The following is a 19,578-nucleotide window of genomic DNA, read 5'->3' as shown; positions in this document are numbered from 1 at the left end:
GAAAGAAAGTTGAGATATTTATTAGTTTATATCTCTCCCGAGAAATTTCTAACGGGGCTGATAACTAGGGTTATATTTTTCGTCTCTGTCCCATGATCGCTTGTCTCACCATTATAAGAAATGTTTCCTTCTCTTTTCTAACCGATGTGGGATCTCACAATCCACTCCTTTACGGGCCAGCGTCCTTGTTGGCACATCCACTAATTATAAATGTTTTCCGATGTGGGATCTCACAATCCACTCCCTTGCGGGCTAGCGTCCTTGTTGGCACATCCACTAATTATAAATGTTTCGTTCTCTTCTCTAACCGATGTGGGATCTCACAATCCACCCCTTGGGGGCCAACGTCCTTGTTGGCACATTCACTAATTCGAAACTTAATTTACTTAATTTGAAAGCTATATTTCAACCGAGCTATATTTCAATCGAGCCATCTGTAACAGCTCAAACCCACCACTAACATATATTGTCTGCTTTGACCCATTACGTATCGCCTTTAGCCTCACGATTATAAAATGTGTCTACTATGGAGAAATTTCCATTCTTAAATGAAATATATTTTGTTATCTCTCCAACCCACGAGGGATCTCACAATTTATTAGGATTTTCGACATTTTTAATAGAAATCATATTGAAACATAAATATATCCGTTAAAAAAGTTATTTGAAACTATTTTTTAAAAAAAATATATTAAAAACGAAAAAAAAAAATCTCATGAAATTCAATTTCTATGTAAATAAACGAAAAAACTTTACTAACAAGTTGAGACAAGGACGAGGAACATCCATACCACGAAAAAAAAAAACCCATTTTTTGTTAGAATAAAGCATAAACAAGTAATATTGAAATTGAATATGAACTTTAGTTTAAAAGGTCAGTTGTAAGCAAAGCATAACAAGTTTAGAATCACCAGGTCCTTCCTTGACATAATCTAACACCATATGATGATTGCAACGTAAAAAGAGCATTCATTTTCTTATATACATGACAGGAGAAAGCATTCAAGCAGAGACACAATTTGTACAGTGGAAGGTACTTCAAATGAGCCCTTAGAGGTCCGCTTTCCCTGCAACTTCCTCCTCGCTCGACTCGGATTCATTTTCACTTAGTTCCTCGTCGCTTGATTGGTCGGGTGCAGCTACTATGTCTTCTGCCTTGGCGTATCTTTCACGGTATTCTGTAATAAGATAAGATATGATGAGAACTCACATGTGCTATCTCCGCTATTAATGTTAACAACCTAAGCCCACCGCTAACAGATCGTTTGGGCCCGTTACGCATTGTCATCAACCTCACGGTTTTAAAATGCGTTTACTAGGGAGAGGTTTCCACACCCTTATAAAGAAGGCTTCGTTTCGCTCTCCAACCAATGTGAAATCTCACAATCCACCCCCCGGGTTCCAACGTCCTCGCTGACAAACTGCCCGGTGTCTGCCTCTGATAACATTTATAACAGCTCAAGCCCACTGCTAACAAATATTGTCCGCTTGAGCCCGTTACGTATCGTCATCAGCCTCACAGTTTTAAAACGCGTATACTAGGAAGAGGTTTCCACACCCATATAAGGAATGTTTCGTTCCCTTTCCAACCGATGTGGGATCTCAATCCACCCCCCTTGGGGGCCCAATGTCCTCGTTGACACACTGTCCAGTGTCTAGCTCTAATATAATTTATAACAGCCCAAGTCCACCGCTAGCAGATATTCTCCACTTTAGCCCGTTACGTATCGTCATCAGCCTCAGTTTTAAAACGTGTCTACTAGGAAGAGGTTTCCACACCCATATAAGGAATGCTCTGTTCCCCTCTCCAACTAATGTGGGATCTCACAATTCACCCCCCTTGGAGGCCCAACGTCCTTGCTGACACACTGTCCAGTGTCTAGCTCTAATACCATTTATAACCGCCCAAGCCCACCACTAGCAGATATTGTCCACTTTGGCCCGTTACGTATTGCCGTCAGCCTCACGATTTTAAAACACGTTTACTAGGGAGAGGTTTCCACACCCATATAAGGAATGCTTCGTTCCTCTCTCCAACCGATATGGGATCTCACAATCTACCCCACCCCCCTTGGGGGACCAGCGTCCTTGCTAACACACCGTTCAGTGTCTAGCTCTAATACCATTTATAATAGCCCAAGTCCACCGCTAGCAGATATTGTCCACTTTGGCCCGTTACATATCGCCATCAGCCTCACGATTTTAAAACACGTCTACTAGGGAGACGTTTCCACACCCTTATAAGGAATGTTTCGTTCTCCTCTCCAACCAATGTGGGATCTCACAAATCACGAGCCTAGGGAACAAACATCAAAGATAAAGAGTATCCTATCCCAAACGTTCGACACAACTATCAAATTAATGCTATACATGGACAGCAAGCATTAGAAAAACCATTTATAAAGCTCGTTTCCGACGCACGAAAACAACGAGAAAATCAATACCTTTTACTCTTTGATCATAAGCAACACGGTCACGCATCATCAAGGCTGCAGCCTCTCCATTCAAAGGATCTGATGGATTGGGATACAAAAGAAGTTGTGGTAGGAACACTTCAAAAACATTTACAAGATCTGAAAGTATAGCATATAAAGATGCGTGATTAATCCGAAAAACACGAGATGACGGGAAATAAACAACAAACCAAGAAGTTCACCTACCGAACATGGGACTCCAAGTTTGATTGATAACGTCCAAACAAACCGAACCCGACCTAAAACAAAGACCAAACATGAAACGACCTGAAACCGACTTCATTTTAAGCTAAGAACACATGATGAACTCACATCTCATCAACATTGGGGTGGTAAATTTTGTTAACGAATCCTATCGAAGGCGATTTATACGGGTAAGCGTCCGGGAGTTCGACTCGTATCCTCCATACACCTCCATGATAAGGACCTGCCAGACAACCCATGACAATATGACTTTTCTTTATCCATTTCCTTCTGTTCTCCAAGAACATGGGAGAATTAGGTCCCTCAAATGAGTATAGCCATACACAACATGACCAGATAAACAACCTGTTACTCTATGAACATTCAGAAGAACAGATTCTCACGTTATTTAGATCAACATCAGCTTAAGCAACTAAAAAAAGGAACAAAAAGGATGGCAAATACTAAACTATAACTTCATATGTTCGAGAACCGATGATAAAACACTCGACAGGTCCACAATCCAAGCCCACCGCTAGCAAATATTGTCCTCTTTGGGTTTTTCCTTTCGGGCTTCCCCTCAAGGTTTTTAAAACGTATCTACTAGGGAGAGGTTTCCACACCCTTATAAGAAATGTTTTGTTCCCCTCTCCAACAGACGTAGGATCTCACAATCCACCCTCTTGTAGACCCAACGTCCTCATTGGCACACCGTTCGATGATATAGTCCTCTTTGAGCTTTCCCTTTCGGGTTTCACCTCAAGGTTTTTAAAACGCATCTATTGGGGAGAGGTTTCCACACCCTTATAAGGAATGCTTCGTTCCCCTCTCCAACTGATATGGGATCTCACAGTCCACCCCCTTGTGGATCCAGCGTCCTCATTGGCACACCGCCCGATGATATAGTATTCTTTGAGCTTTCCCTTTAGAGTTTCCCCTCAAGGTCTTAAAACGCGTCTACTAATGAGAGATTTTCACACCCTTATAAGGAATGCTTCGTTCCCCTCTCCAACCAACGTGGGATCTCACAGTCCACCCCCTTGTGGACCCAGCGTCCTCATTGGCACACACCCGATGATATAGTCCTCTTTGAGCTTTCCCTTTCAGGCTTCCCCTCAAGGTTTTAAAACGCGTCTACTAATGAGAGGTTTCCACACCCTTATAAGGAATGCTTCATTTCCCTCTCCAACCAATGTGAGATCTCACAGTCCACCTCCTTGTGAACCCAGTGTCCTCATTGGCACACCGCCCGATGATATAGTCCTCTATGAGCTTTCCCTTTCGGGCTTCCTCTCAAGGTTTTAAAACACGTCTACTAATGAGAGGTTTCCACACCCTTATAAGGAATGCTTCGTTCCCCTCTCCAACCAATGTGGGATCTCACAGTCCACCCCCTTGTGGACCCAGTGTCCTCATTGGCACACCGCTCGATGATATAGTCCTCTATGAGCTTTCCCTTTCGGGCTTCCTCTCAAGGTTTTAAAACACGTCTACTAATGAGAGGTTTCCACACCTTTATAAGGAATGCTTCGTTCCCCTCTCCAACCAATGTGGGATCTCACAGTCCACCCCCTTGTGAACCCAGCATCCTCATTGGCACACCACCCGATGATATAGTCCTCTTTGAGCTTTCTCTCAAGGTTTTAAGACGCGTCTACTAATGAGAGGTTCCCACACCCTTATAAGGAATGCTTCATTCCCCTCTCCAACCAATGTGGGATCTCACAGTCCACCCCCTTGTGGACCCAGCATCCTCATTGGCACACCGCCCGATGATATAGTCCTCTATGAGCTTTCCCTTTCGGGCTTCCTCTCAAGGTTTTAAAACACGTCTACTAATGAGAGGTTTCCACACCTTTATAAGGAATGCTTCGTTCCCCTCTCCAACCAATGTGGGATCTCACAGTCCACCCCCTTGTGGACCCAGCATCCTCATTGGCACACCGCCCGATGATATAGTCCTCTATGAGCTTTCCCTTTCGGGCTTCCTCTCAAGGTTTTAAAACACGTCTACTAATGAGAGGTTTCCACACCCTTATAAGGAATGCTTCATTCCCCTCTCCAACCAATGTGGGATCTCACAGTCCACCCCCTTGTGGACCCAGCATCCTCATTGGCACACCGCCCGATGATATAGTCCTCTATGAGCTTTCCCTTTCGGGCTTCCTCTCAAGGTTTTAAAACACGTCTACTAATGAGAGGTTTCCACACCCTTATAAGGAATGCTTCGTTCCCCTCTCCAACCAATGTGGGATCTCACAGTCCACCCCCTTGTGGACCCAGTGTCCTCATTGGCACACCGCCCGATGATATAGTCCTCTATGAGCTTTCCCTTTCGGGCTTCCTCTCAAGGTTTTAAAACACGTCTACTAATGAGAGGTTTCCACACCTTTATAAGGAATGCTTCGTTCCCCTCTCCAACCAATGTGGGATCTCACAGTCCACCCCCTTGTGAACCCAGCATCCTCATTGGCACACCACCCGATGATATAGTCCTCTTTGAGCTTTCTCTCACATCCTCATTGGCACACCACCCGATGATATAGTCCTCTTTGAGCTTTCTCTCAAGGTTTTAAGACGCGTCTACTAATGAGAGGTTCCCACACCCTTATAAGGAATGCTTCATTCCCCTCTCCAACCAATGTGGGATCTCACAGTCCACCCCCTTGTGGACCCAGCATCCTCATTGGCACACCGCCCGATGATATAGCCCTCTTTGAGCTTTCCCTTTCAGGCTTCCCCTCAAGGTTTTAAAACACGTCTACTGATGAGAGGCTTCCACACCCTTATAAGGAATGCTTCATTCGCCTCTCCAACCAATGTGGGATCTCACAATCCACCCCCTTGGGGGCCAACGTCCTCACTGACACACCGCTTAGTGTCTAGCTCTATACCATTTGTAATAGCCCAAACTGGTTGGAGAATAGAACAAAACATTTCTTATAAGGGTGTGGAAACCTCTCCCTAACATACGCCGTAAAAGAAAACCTAAAAAGAACAATATCTGCTAACCGTTAACATAGACTATTACATATAGATCAAATCAAATCCAGAGTTCAGCAAATACAGAAAACCCCATGCATCAGAGATCCAAACTCATCAAGAACAAGAACATGAACACGAACACGAACACGAACACGAACACGAACAAACAAAACAAAACAAAAATGTAATGAAACTTCTAGATCAGAGTATTGAAGATTTACTCTCACTGGGTCCATGAAACTCTACATAAAACTCTTGCATCCCATCATTAATCATCTCCACTTTGTAATCGCTCATCATCCTGTCAAAACCCAGAAGAATCCATCCAAGAACAGTCAATAAGAAACAAGTTCATCAACCCAGAAAAGGAAAAAGAGACTTAACAGTTTCATCAAGTCCATCTCTCGGCGTTTGCTTGGAGAAGACATGGTTTCTTTTGGATTTTGAATAAAGATGAACGGAAATTTTTGCTTCAAAATTTGAAATGAAAAAGCTTAAAAGGGTTCTTCACAAGTCTAGAGAGAGAGAGAGAGAGAAGAAGGGGAAAATAACAGAGGAGAGAGAGAGAGAGAGAATTTTCAATTATGAAACGAAATGATATGTACCTGAATGATTCTTCCTGCTCATACCCACTTCAATTCTGTGCTGATAATTTTTTTTAAAAAAATATTCAAAAAATTTTCCTCTTTAATTTGGTATTTATCTTAAAAGGATTCCATTACATTGATAAATTATACTTAAAAAAGTGATTATTTTAATGCCCATATGTTTTATTTATCCATTTGTTCGAGAAATTATTCGATTTTTCGTCTCGATATTCAAATGTTTGGCCTAACAAACGGGCTAAAATACCTCTCTCTCTATTTGGGGCTCGAGTGTTTCATGATACATTACATGAACAGCTTTATCCGTCACTGTTTTCTAGTTCACCAGTTTATAGTCGTAGTAATATGCACATTTTTCAAATATTGAATAAAAATATTATTTTTAAATTTTTTTAGAATTATTCATCGACATTGACTTTTTATCGATATTTCATTGACATTTGACTTTTGATGGTTCGGTCAACATTGACATTTGAATCATTGATGTTAAGTAACTTATTTCAAAATTCTAGAAAATTTTATAAAACATGTCTATTGTTGTTCAAAATTCTATTTTTAAATTCATATACAAAATATATTTTTAAAAATATTAATTTTCTTATAAAAAAAAAGAGCTTATTGATAGTGAATTGAATGAATACGCCAACGCCTCATACCCAGAATTTAGATTTGGATTTCGAATTCGAATTTGGTATCTCACTAGCTCGGTATTCCCCTACATCCCTTGCAATAAGATACACGTTTTTTTTCGGTAGGTCAGCGATAAGAACTTCAAAGTGAAACGTATTTTACTTGGAGCAATTCTATGTTCGGTGACCTTTTGAGAATTTTCCTAAAAAACACGTAAGTAAAGACTTCATGTTTAAAGAACTCGAGCTGGTTTATGAGAATAGTCTTCAGTCTTAGAAAAATATGTCCGAGCTATCAAGTATCGAATGCTAAGCACGGGGGCTATACTACCGCTTACAAACGGTTCGGTTCTAGAAGAATGCGAGAAAAAGTTTTCAGAAAGTGAAGAGAAATTGAATGGACGGTTGAGATCTGATGGCCGACTTTGATTAGCAAAATATTCCATGAAGGAATCAAATAAATAGTAATAAATTATAAATGAAAACAAAATAAAAAGTTATCCTTTTGGCAAAGGAAAAAGAAGAGAGAAGGAGAGCTTTTTATGGCATAGCTTTGGGTGGACGGCAACCAAATGGCATAATTCTTTGCACATATCATACACAATGCCCCCACTACAAAAGCTTTTAAGTTATCGGATTCTAATTCTCGATAGCAACGGTAAACTATCGGGATTTGAAAAAGATTTTAAACAGAACGTCCATGAGGCCGTAAGCAATGGACGGCTATCTAGTGGGAGTCGTTTCGGTATTTACCGACAAAAGAATGTCTTTTAGAGTTGGTTTGAACGATAAACTATGTGGAAAAATGGACATTCCTTCCTCTCGAGATAAAAAAAGTTTGTATTAAAGTTTTGATCTGTTAGTAATAATGGTAATAATATCTGCTATATATTATTGGCAGCTCACTCGGTCATGTCATTGAGAACGGACCCACGTGTCGTTCATAACATCGAAACATCTCGAATATCCATCCATCTGGGTTCTATCGAGACATTGGACCCTCCCGTGTTCATGTTATATCATTTACAAACTCCGTACGAGATAATAGATGCATAATCCAACCTCTAACATATGAATTGAGCGCAATACCAGATATTGTCCTTGAAAGACCTATATATATATACACACACGCATATGTGTGTGTATATATATATATATATATATGATTACTGAAAATTTTTCGTAGAAAAATCCTGGTTTAAGCCCATAAAAAATATACAGCTTTACACGACGTTCGAACATAATTTAAGAATTATGATTTTAATCTTAAATTTAATTTATATATATATATATATGTATGTATATTGTTAGATTGAATATAATTTTATTCAACTATGGTAAAATAATAATAATAAAATAATTTATGATATTTTAGAGACAATATTGATAAAATACGATATATAATAATAAATAAATAATTTTAAGATTTATTGAAAATATAAAAATTAAAATATAATAATACAATATTAATTTAACGTCAATTAATTATTTTATTTATTTTTAAGAAAATTTGGAAAGAAGACGGTAAATGTCCAAGCCGTCGCCATCGGCACGTGACTTGGATGCCGTAGCATAGAGGGCAAATTGGTCCTTTCGTTTTCATAAATTCAATGGGCCGCATTTAGTCCACTGGGCTTCTCAAACCAACTCAACGGTCAACAATCGCCGATTTTTTTTTAAATATTAAATAGCAAGAATATTACGTAAATTCATCGCTTTAAAACTTAATAACTCTTAATTAATAAAATTAGATTTAAACATTAAATAGTCATTAAATAATATTTATTGATTCATATTGTTTTTTTCCTTATAGCACACTATATTCTTTAATTAAAAATTATTTAAAATTATTTTATTGAGTAACTAGTGAAGATTCGAACATCTGACTTTTTCGTTAATGAAATATACTTTGACAAATTGAACTATATTCAAGTTGATATAATTTTTTAAAACAGTTTAATGATCCTTAAACAATAAAAGACATATTAAATCTTGAAAAAAATAAATTATTTTATCGTGAAATGAAATTTGTAGGAGTTTAATCACTTGAAAGTGTCGATTAGCCTTCGAGTAAGAGATAGTGAACTTAAGAGGCTAGTTAGGCCCAAGATCTCAAGTCTCCGAGTGTGATGCGAGGGACCTCACTGTTGGAGTCGAAAAATGCAAACACGTGCAATAATCAACATGAGTGACGGGAGCTAAATTCATGAATAACTTTGGGCTTTATTTTCATTCCCGAGTATAATTAAATGCATAGTATTTTTCTATACACGACTCACATAGCTGCACATAAGCCCACTAGCCGAGAATCGTCATCTTAATCCTTAGCTTGACTATGGACTGAAACCAACAAAAAAGGAAAGGAACAAATGATATCATAACGAGGACCATACATTAACATTCATTGCTATCCTTAAGAACATGAGCGGTAAGGCTGACAAATAGAGGTCGAATTCAAACTCAATGAGCGTGGGGACGGTTTCATATGAGTCAAAGAACAAGTCAAAATTCAAACACGAAACTTGGTCAACAAAACAGTTGACTTTTTAAAAAACCATTACAAAAATTTAAATTCAATACCTGATTTCTCCGATATTTTTCTACGATATGGTCGAGGGTTCTTATAAACAAAATACCCTAGTTCTATTTATATGCACTCTTTTTTCTCTCTTCTCTCTCGTCGACACAATTCCCGACCTCCATCTTTGATTCTCTTCGCCTTCCTCATTCTCTCTTGCTCTCGGTGTCTTCTCAAAGATAAAATCTCTCAAATAGATCTCGTCTTTTTAGCCTATTAGCCTCCATCGATATCGACGGAGTCTCTTGTTCTCACCTCCTCTATTTGCTAACAACTAGCCTAAACGTCATCGCTCATGTTTCGAAAACTCGAATCTTCCTTCATTTAAAATATATTAAATCAGTTTAGTAATAAGATATAACGAGATTAAATTAAGTTATTTATCTCGTAAAAAGGCATTCGTATAAAATCATTTACAAAATAAAAATTATTCAAATATCTAATAAATGTGGAGTATTTTAACTATGGTCCATAGTTAATTTTTTAAAATAAAGTAATGGTTAATTGTTAAAATCTTCAACCCAATTCAACTAATATCTACCAAACCAATTAATAAAATATTTTTTTAAAATGATATAAAAAAAAGGGAAAAAAAGGGTTTTTAAATAATAATAGTAAAAAATGGACTTTTCATATACAGTTACGTGCGCGCGCGTGCGCAAATTAAACGGCGTACGTTAAGTCTCATTGACCAACGACTAATTTCGGTGCACTTTAGCGTCATCCACTTATATTCTTGTCGTCTTTTTTAACTCCCTCCACAATCAGAACCGCCATTTCTGTATCATTGGCTCTACTCTGTAAGCGCAAGCAATGACGAGCTCGAGTCCATTGCACGGGCGGCGTAATACCAGCTCCGGCGGTGAACAGCGGAATTCCAGCTCCAGAGGTGAGCGGCGGAATTCCAGCCCCGGGAATGAGAGGCGGAACTCCAGCTCCTGTGGTAGTCGTACGCCGGTTTATTTTCCCTACTCGCCCAGTCCGGATGTATCCACCGGTATGGAATCCCGCTCCCGACTTGATCCGGTGAAAGCTGCTGCACGGTCCGTCGCTGGAGCTTTTCTTACTTGCTTTGCTCCGCCGGAGAAGGAAACCTGGCCGGGTTTGGGTTATTGTGGCGAATCTCGTCATTCTTCAGGTAATACTTGATTTTAAGCGAGGGGAATGATTAGGCTTTGTGAGTGTGTCATTTTTCGACTGGATGATACTGTGTTAACTTCTGGATTCTCTTTTGAGTAACTGGTGATGAAGATTAATGAATGGGTTATTGCTCTCTTCTCGTTGCGTTTCGGATCGTGGATGATCGTCTGAAAATTTGGTGAAGATTTCATCGAATTGTTTGTTTTCTGCATTATCTCCCTGTTCTTTCAAATTGCAAAAACTTATTCTCCAAGACTCGTTTATTTGTTTCTAGTTGAAGATTATAGTGATCGTCTGAAAATTTGGTGAAGATTTCATCGTATTGTTTGTTTTCTGCATTTTATCACTGTTCTTGCAAATTGCAAAAACTTATTCTCCAAGACTCGTTTATTTGTTTCTAGTTGAAGATTATAGTGGATTTCTTAATCTTGCTAAACATTGATATTTTGAAACTTTCGAGCTCTTGATTCAATTGAACAGTAAATTACTCATTCCAATTCTGATTTTAGGATGAAATTGTGTGTTTATTCTCTGTAATTTTAGATGCTTCCATTCCTAATGGCAAAAGAAATCAAGGATCTAGGCGAGAAACGCAGTTCAGTTCAAATCTAGCTGCCCCTGATAGAGAGCCTGGATCTTTGAGTATCAGCATAGAAAAAATCCGCAAGGCCACGAAGAACTTCTCCACATCTTTAAAAATTGGGCAAGGGGGTTTTGGGGCTGTCTACAAGGGGAAACTTGATGGAGTGCCTGTGGCCATAAAACGTGCCAAGAAGGTTAAATTTGATTCTTAAGCATTTTATGAGTTAATGCTTTCAGACACAATAATCTACTCTTTGTTGTTAACTTGGATTCCATTTTGTTTTCATAATCTCTTCCTCTGCAGAGTATATATGATATTAGTTCGGGTTTGGAGTTTAAAAGCGAGATTCAAACGCTTGCACAAGTAGAACATTTAAGTCTGGTTAAGTTCTATGGATATCTAGAACATGACGATGAACGAATCGTCATCGTCGAGTATGTGCCCAATGGCACTTTAAGAGAGCACTTAGAGTGTGAGTTACATTTTCTTTTTCAGCTTTATCCTCTCTTTGAACCAGACTGTTTAGTCTTATCTAAATCAGGAAACTTGATGGCAGGCATCCATGGCACTACTCTTGACCTTGCTACAAGGCTCGACATTGCAACCGACGTGGCTCATGCAATAACATATCTTCATATGTATACAGGTATGGATTTGATTCGATGTTCTACTCATCTTAACTTCGTAGAACGCCTATAGTGAGTTTGTAATGACTTTTGGAGAATAGAAAGTGCGTATATAGTGTGTGAGATCCCACATCAGTTGGGGAAAAGAATCAAACATCGTTTATAAGGGTGTGGAAACCTCTCCCTAGCATACGCGTTTTAAAAACCTTGATAGAAAACCTGAAAGGAAAATCTCAAAGAGGACAATATCTACTGGCGGTGGGCTTGGGCTGTTAATTGGAGAAGTATTTCCAATCTTCATTTGATTTTGTTTAGATCATACATCTCCTAGTTCTTTGTTAGCCTGACTACGTTCTGCTTTGTGTAGACCGTCCTATCATACATAGAGACATAAAGTCTTCCAACATTCTCTTGACTGAGAATTATAGAGCCAAGGTTGCAGACTTTGGCTTTGCAAGACTTGCAGCTGATGGTGATGCGACCCATGTGTCCACTCAAGTCAAAGGAACTGCTGGTTACTTGGACCCAGAATATCTCAAAACTTACCAGTTGACCGAAAAGAGTGATACCTATTCATTTGGTGTTTTGTTGGTTGAATTAGTCACCGGCAGGCGCCCCATAGAACCCAAGCGAGTACTCGACCAGCGGATCACTCCTAAATGGGTGAGACTTTTTCTCTCGTCATTTCACTATTAGTATAAGATCATATGGTTAAGAATCATGAACCTCCACAATGGTATAACATTGTCCACTTTGAGCATAAACTCTCGTAGTTTTGCTTTTGGCTTCCCAAAATGTCTCATACCAATGGAAATGTATTCTAATCCTCAACCATCCTCCCCTCGAACAAAATACACTATAAAACCTCCTCTGACACCTATGGAGCTCTCGATTAACCTCCCCTTAATCAAGCTCAACTCCTTCTCTGGAGCTTTCGAACAAAGTACACCATTTGTTCGACCCTTGAGTCACTTTTGACTACACCTTCAAGACTCACAACTTTTTTGTTCGACACTTGAGGATTCTATTAACATTACTAAGTTAAGAGCATAGCTCTGATACCATGTTAAGAATCACATATCTCCCTTATGGTATGATATTATCCACTTTGAGCATAAGCTCTCGTGACTATTCTTTTGGTTCCCAAAAGGCCTCGTACGAATGGAAATGTATTCTAATCCTCAACACATATATCGTAAAGGTTAAGGATGTGAATATCTCTAGTGGTACATATTTTGTAGTTAGAATCTGAAAGTAAGTTAACGTAGACATGAATTCAATTAGGACAAGATCATACCATCATAAAAACATGGACTAACACGTTACTCACTGCTCCGAGTTGAAATCAATGCAGGCCATGAAGAAGTTTCACGAAGGAAAGGCCAATGAAATCTTGGACCCAAATCTAGAGCAAACAGCTGCAAATCATTTGGCAGTGGAAAAAATTCTGGAGTTGACCTTACAATGCTTGGCTCCCCGGCGGCAGAGTCGGCCAAGCATGAGGCGGTGTGCGGAGATACTGTGGAGCATACGCAAGGATCACCGAGATCTCTCAGCTCCAGATTTCCGTTCATTCTCTACGAGCTCACGAAGGAGTGCATCGGTAAGCGATAAATGAAACTCAAATCCAAGTAGAAAATAAGCTTTGAGTAGAAGAACAAGAACTTGAATTCTTGATACAAAAGCATGATGAATTGGAGTTCTTGATCTTCATTATAATAGGCTAGCAGTTTCTTAGATCATATGTTCTTCCTCTTTCATTGATGAAATTATACTTGTTTGTGTGCAAGCTGCATTGTTTAGGTTGATTTGGGCTGCTATTACTCTCTTTTGCTTCTAAATTTTTGTAGTTTAGTTACGTTCATAATGGTCTGGTTGGTTTATGTTCTAATGACATCCGCTAATATGATAGACGATAAATGAAAAGAGTATTCATACTTCTATAGTGCATGAATTTTTCCGAATTGGTATCCGTATAATGTATCTACTTGATCTAGTGGGCATGCTACAATAATGTTTCCTACTTTAAAGAATTATATCAATGATATAAACTATAGAATATAATTAATATAATGTCTATGTAACCCATTTATTATAAAGTTTAATAAATATTTTCACTCGAGTTTTAACCAAACGTATTGTTTGGGGTTCTTTTGAGAGTTGAACAAGATAACACGTTTGAATTTTTTAAAGCTTACCCTTTTTTATATTTTTAATTTTGATTTGTTGACATTGACTAGTTGCTGGTCTTCCAGCTGGAATATTTTTAGTATTAGTGATCTTTTTCTTTTATTTTTTATTTTTTTCTTTTGACAAAGAAAGTCGTTGTCAAACTTCAATGGAAAAAGGGTTAGGTAGGTCCATAAATTAGAAGAAATCACATAAATTTATGTTCTTTATGATTGTCCGATGAAATCATGTTTACATGAATCGTCTTAAAATGTATTATAGGAATACTAAGTAGTCATGAAACCTACCCTGACTAAGTATTGTAATATCTCTTACATAATTAAATTCAGAGTCGACCATACGGTTCAAATTATCTGTGAAATATGATTTTTAGTAAATTTTCCTATTTATTTTTGAAGATATCAGGACGGAATTTCCAATAGAAAATTTGTGGGGATGGACAAAATTTGTTCGAGTATTTATTATTCTTAACAAAAATAGTTATTTTAAAGAAATAATTTTCATTTTTTAATATATACTTTATTAATTCACTAATCATTTCACTAAAATTTTAAAATCTAAAAAAACAACCTTAAAAAAATAGTAATTTGTTTTATTGGGAGGCTAAAGAATATAATCAGTGTCCCGATTTCGTTTATGTAACAGAGAGAAATCTCTCTCCACTCTCCCTTCTATTATCGATCTAAATGAAAAATTTTCGTTTAATTTGAGGCGGGTCTCCACTGAGCTCCGACCCAGGTTAAATGGACATTTCTAGTTATGAAATAATTATAATAACTTTTATTATATTTAAAATATGTATTTAATCATTTTAAATTAATTTAATATTTGAATTTATCGCCTCCCTTTCTTTCTTTGTTTTCCCAGCGCAACATAAATATAATAATATTCAAACCGATAAAACCGAATTCTTCCGGTTCGGTTCGGTTCGGTTAGAATTGGGTTTTGCTTAATGGTTCGGTTCAGAAGCTCATTTTTATTCTTCCCTTCGCGCCATTCTGCTGGCTTTGGCTTTTCCAGTTCTCCATTAACACCCAACGCATCCCTTCCTCTCTCTCATTTGCTCCAGTTTTCTCCTCTCCTCTTCCACATGTAAGTATTTCTTCAATTTTGATCTGGAATATTTCTTTTTCATTTCTGAGTTTGTTTTCCTGAATTCATTGTTCTTTCTCTTTTGTTGTTGCGATGGTTTTTCTTTTAATTTTCGACCCGCGAAGCTTGGGATTTGGGATTTAGGATTCTATACGAGAATCTAAAGCCGTTTTGAGCATATTATGAGTGTTTGAAGAAGCGGAATTAGCAATATATCAAATCTGTTCATCAGTGATTTTCTTTGTGTTTTATCTCAATCAAATTTCAGGGGTTCTGTTGCGCGCTAGCTAGAAGTAAATATGCCATTTCATATTGTTCCTTTAAGTTTGTCCCAAGTCTTACGAATTTTAACCAGTTTTTGTTCAGAAGGTTCAAAGAGAGATTGCTTATTTTTCTTATTTCTCTGTTGAGTATTTGATATTATATTTTGTTTGCCTCTGCCGAGTTTCTGAGGAAGTTAATACATGACATGAATAGGATGGTGATGAGTGTGGTCTTAGTTTTCCCTCCTGGCTCCTGGCTGTTACTGTTAGTATAGATCCAGACACTGGGCAGTGTGCCAGTGAGAACGTTAAGCCCTAAAGGGGCGGACACCGAGTGGTGTGCCAATGAGGATGCTGGGCCTCGAAGGGGTAGATTGTGAGATCCCACATTGGTTGGAGAGAGGAACAAAGTAATATTTATAAGGGTGTGGAAACCTTTCCGTAGCAAACGTGTTTTAAAAACCTTCGGGGAAAGCTGGATTACAAACTAACTCCTACCTATGACTTATCTTCCTCAAGCTTGATTTTCAACTAAAATTATAGTTGGTTAAGACATCCCCAGACAGAGTTTAGAACGAATTTGTTCTCTGAATTCAGGATAGATAGGTTCTAATCTCAATTAGATTCTGCAGCTATCTAAGCCAATAAATTGTGCTTATTTGAACATTGTCATATGTGAGTTGAGGTCAGAGAGCATTATATTTGATTAGGCGGGCTCTTTTCCTTATCTTGTTGCCTTCACCATTGAGAGACCTTGGACCTCGCTACTTTTTAGTTGCCTTAAACGTAACGGCCATTGCATAGTTTTAGACAGAAAAATTGGGGAACAAGACCTGCAAAATTCCCAATGATCGCTTTAAGTTTTTCATCCCAAGACATTGAAGTTTGACTTCTCATTGCATTTGAAATTATGAATGTGTAAATTCCATACAAGCATGAAGAACAGAGCAAGGCCCACGTAGAGAATTAATTTAATGCTTCAATTTATATTCCATTCTCTTTTGATTTTAAAACAATCCAGGCTCGAAGTCGGATGAACTTTTAGACGTCTTCCAAAGAAAAGAGATAACATTGGTTAGAAATCACGGATCTCCAACAATAGTATATGATATTGTCCACTTTGAGCATAAGCTCTTCTGGCTTTGCTTTGAACTTCTCCAAAATGCCTCATACTAATAAAGGTGTATTCCTTACTAATAAATCTATGATCATTCCCTAAATTAACTAACGTGTGACTCCCTCTCAACAATACTAAACAACATCATTCCCTAAATTAACTAACGTGTGACTCCCTCTCAACAATACTAAACAACATTTACTAATGGATGAAAGTTATCTTTATTAATATTTCAAGTCTAGCAAGTTTTATTCTATATTTTTTTATTTCGTTTTGTTTCCTGAGATTCTAGTTGTGGTGCAGGTGCATTCATGATATGAAAAAACATTTTGATGAGAGTGTTCTATCAAAATTGCCTAATAGTTATCAAGAAATTTTGAGGCAATCTATAACAATTGAAGAGGAGACGTGGGTACTCACAAACACCTCCAAAATAATTTCTTTTATTTTTCCACAGAGCTTTTTTTTCTTTTTTTTTCTTTTTATTTTTTTATTTTTTTATTTTTTTTATAATTTAATTGTAATGTTCACATTCATGTTATATCTCAATTTGAATCTGCAGACGGTAATGCATGTGACCATGGTCCAATTCCTTTGGTAATATTGATCTATTAGATCCTGGCTCGTTACAGAGCACTGATGATCTTCTTTAACCAAATAGTTCATTTGTAACATATTTTAGAACCATCCAGTAGAATGTAACCTTCTTTCTTTTTTATCATTTGACTCCCTTTATAATTTCCATTTTTTTGCTCTTATTTATAAGAATATACCCTATGAGTTATCAAATTCTACAGAGAGGAGCCTTTTGATATGGAGGCCAATGTATTACACATTATTCGCTACAAGCCCATAAAACCACTTGTAGAGAGCGGGAGTGTCATCGATTTGCTGTAGACAATCTCGACGGTCCTTGGCAGCTATCAACATCGGTACCTCTCATCATCTTTATTATCTTGCGTCTTGTCTTGGCTAATCTGTATGTGATAGAAGGCATTGTTCAAATTAGTTTTTAGCTTCACGGCTTACTGTTGATGACTGTTCCATGAAGCAAATAATGTTAGAAGTAGTTGCAAGGTTTGAACCCACCCTAGATGGCTTTTTCAAGGTAACCAAATATGATGTTTCATTTCTAGTAGATGACCCATAATGAACTGTGGTACCAGTGCAACCAACTGCTAAACTAGTTATGTCATCTGTTTTGGTATATTTTTATTTGATAACAGATATTTCCAAAAGTTTTTTTTATTTATTTTTTTTGTCCGCTTTAGCCCGTTATGTATAGTCGTCAACCTCACGGTTTTTAAAACGTATTTACTATGGAGAGGGTCTAGCCCTACTCCGACTAGTACCTCGCACCATCCCGTGACTAACTCTAATACCATTTGTAATAGTCCAAGCCCACATTGCTAGCAAATATTGTTTTATTTGAGTCTTCCCTTCCGGCTTCCTCTCAAAGTTTAAAATGCATATACTAGTGTCTAGTAAGAGATTTTCACACACTTATAAGGAATGTTTCGTCCCCCTCCAACTCACGTGGGTTTAAATTTTTAGTTAAATACTTTCACTTGGAAGATTTTCTAAGAGTTAAATAGATAAAACTAAAAGCTTGTTTAGTCGCCCTTTATTATTATTCCCTCCTAATTTTATTGTAATTTCATTTTAAAGGTGATGGAGACTATTCCACTGATTACTTTGGAGGACAATTTCAAATTGGTTGAGCTCATAGATGAATGGTGGAGCATTGAAGGCACTGGCAAAGACAGGTCAGCCATTTCAATCTGATATCTCATGTTATTAAATTATGAATGTGACATTATAGTGTAGATTGTCAACGACAATTGACAAAACCAACCGTAGCCATTAGTTTATACATCATATGCTTTAGATTTATTCTAAGTTTGAAATTGATATAAAGACTAAATTAATAAAAATATTTTTAAAGTTTGTATCGTGTCTAAAAAATAACCTTAAACTATCAAAAGTTTCAAAAATATTGTCACGGTTAATTTTGGATGGAAACTGTTAATATTTTGTTTAAAGATACTTTCGAATTTTTGGAAAGGTTTCATAAAATATCTTTTAATTTTCAGAGTATTTCAAAAATACCTTTTCAAAAGCTTCGTTAATAACCTTAACTTTTTTAAAAAAAATTTAAAACACCTTTCGATTATTTTAAAACTTCAAAAACACCTTAAACTTTTTTAAAAAGTTCAAAAATACTATTTTCATTAGTACCCTATTAAAAAATACTCATGAATTTTTAAAGTTCTACCGTTTCTATCCATATATGAACGGTAAGAATTTTTTTGAATTTTTTTTTTATATAGTTGAAGGGTGTTAATGCTATTTTTAAATTTCATAAGTATTTATTGAACAAATTATTAACAGTAAGTATATTTTTAAATTTTTAAAAAAATTGAAAAGTTGTGTAGTAAGGAACTTTTAAAAATTATTAACCGTAATAGTTTCTATCCAAAACTAACCATAATGATATTTTTTAGACTAATTAAAAAATTTAAGAATATTATTGAAAGTTTACTTAGGAGACAAAGTTCAAATTTTAACGCTATTTTTATTAATTTAACCCGTATTCTTTATTTTCACATCTGTACGGAAAAAAAGAAAGAACTTCTCATTAGTTTTTCAAACCGGGCAATAAAGCTAGGTTACTTGAGAATCAAAAGAAGTTTTATGATTCTCTTTAAAAGGAGTGAGATTAGGAATCCTTCATTGTTTAAACAAAGTTAGAAGACAATTGTTACTTTTTCTTTGTGCTTTTTAGGCATCCATATCCATTTTGAAGATCAAGAATCTCACCATGATTTACTTTTTTGTGTGTTTTTAGTAGAGAGAGAGATAAACTCTGTGGGAGAGCCATGATTTGTCTGACTTTGTCTTTACCTACTCCAACCTTGTTAGAGAGAGTAATGGATCAACACCTTCCTTCATTACCCCACTTGCACTACTTTGACATCAATCCAATTCTACTTTCTTTTTTTTTTTGGTATAAATGATATTGTTTGGTTTGACTGGTTACGTATTATCGACAGTTTCATAGTTTTAAAATGTGTCTATTAGAGAGAGGTTTTCACACTTTTACAAGGAAGGTT

At 37.0% G+C, this 19,578-nt stretch overlaps 2 protein-coding genes and 1 long non-coding RNA gene across 6 annotated transcripts; 2 read left to right on the top strand and 1 right to left on the bottom strand.

Moving 5' to 3' along the window:
* Positions 1-833: 833 nt before the first annotated feature.
* Positions 834-6,217, bottom strand: LOC111442319 (ubiquitin-conjugating enzyme E2 5-like). 3 transcript variants are annotated; one of them, XM_023079684.1, is made up of 6 exons: positions 6,027-6,217; positions 5,864-5,943; positions 2,787-2,901; positions 2,661-2,713; positions 2,445-2,573; positions 834-1,178 (listed from the first exon to the last, which is right to left on the bottom strand). In XM_023079684.1, exons 1-6 carry the CDS (start codon positions 6,068-6,070, stop codon positions 1,051-1,053), a joined length of 549 nt encoding a protein of 182 aa, XP_022935452.1. In that variant the 5' UTR covers positions 6,071-6,217; the 3' UTR covers positions 834-1,050. The 3 variants fall into 3 exon arrangements, with proteins under 3 accessions (XP_022935452.1, XP_022935469.1, XP_022935460.1); XM_023079692.1 differs by lacking the exon at positions 834-1,178 and adding an exon at positions 2,257-2,339 and having other exon boundaries at positions 2,395-2,573; XM_023079701.1 differs by lacking the exon at positions 6,027-6,217 and having other exon boundaries at positions 2,787-2,948; positions 5,864-5,944.
* A 4,014-nt stretch (positions 6,218-10,231) lies between these two features.
* LOC111442304 (calmodulin-binding receptor-like cytoplasmic kinase 2) lies at positions 10,232-13,751 on the top strand. Its single transcript, XM_023079657.1, has 6 exons — positions 10,232-10,592; positions 11,138-11,370; positions 11,481-11,649; positions 11,734-11,823; positions 12,171-12,466; positions 13,158-13,751. Exons 1-6 carry the CDS (start codon positions 10,268-10,270, stop codon positions 13,419-13,421), a joined length of 1,377 nt encoding a protein of 458 aa, XP_022935425.1. The 5' UTR covers positions 10,232-10,267; the 3' UTR covers positions 13,422-13,751.
* Positions 13,752-14,996: 1,245 nt separating this feature from the next.
* LOC111442353 lies at positions 14,997-19,437 on the top strand. 2 transcript variants are annotated; one of them, XR_002710290.1, is made up of 5 exons: positions 14,997-15,085; positions 16,769-17,163; positions 17,263-17,397; positions 18,134-18,231; positions 19,314-19,437. It is a non-coding gene; the product is annotated as an uncharacterized LOC111442353 (long non-coding RNA). The 2 variants fall into 2 exon arrangements; XR_002710289.1 differs by lacking the exon at positions 19,314-19,437 and having other exon boundaries at positions 18,134-18,337.
* The last annotated feature ends 141 nt before the right edge of the window (positions 19,438-19,578 follow it).

The sequence above is a fragment of the Cucurbita moschata genome, unplaced genomic scaffold (assembly GCF_002738365.1).
Source record: "Cucurbita moschata cultivar Rifu unplaced genomic scaffold, Cmos_1.0 Cmo_Scf00001, whole genome shotgun sequence".
In the NCBI taxonomy this organism is placed as follows: domain Eukaryota; kingdom Viridiplantae; phylum Streptophyta; class Magnoliopsida; order Cucurbitales; family Cucurbitaceae; genus Cucurbita; species Cucurbita moschata.
The sequence above is the reverse complement of the archived record's forward strand: the minus strand, read 5'-3'. Positions and strand labels throughout refer to the sequence as shown.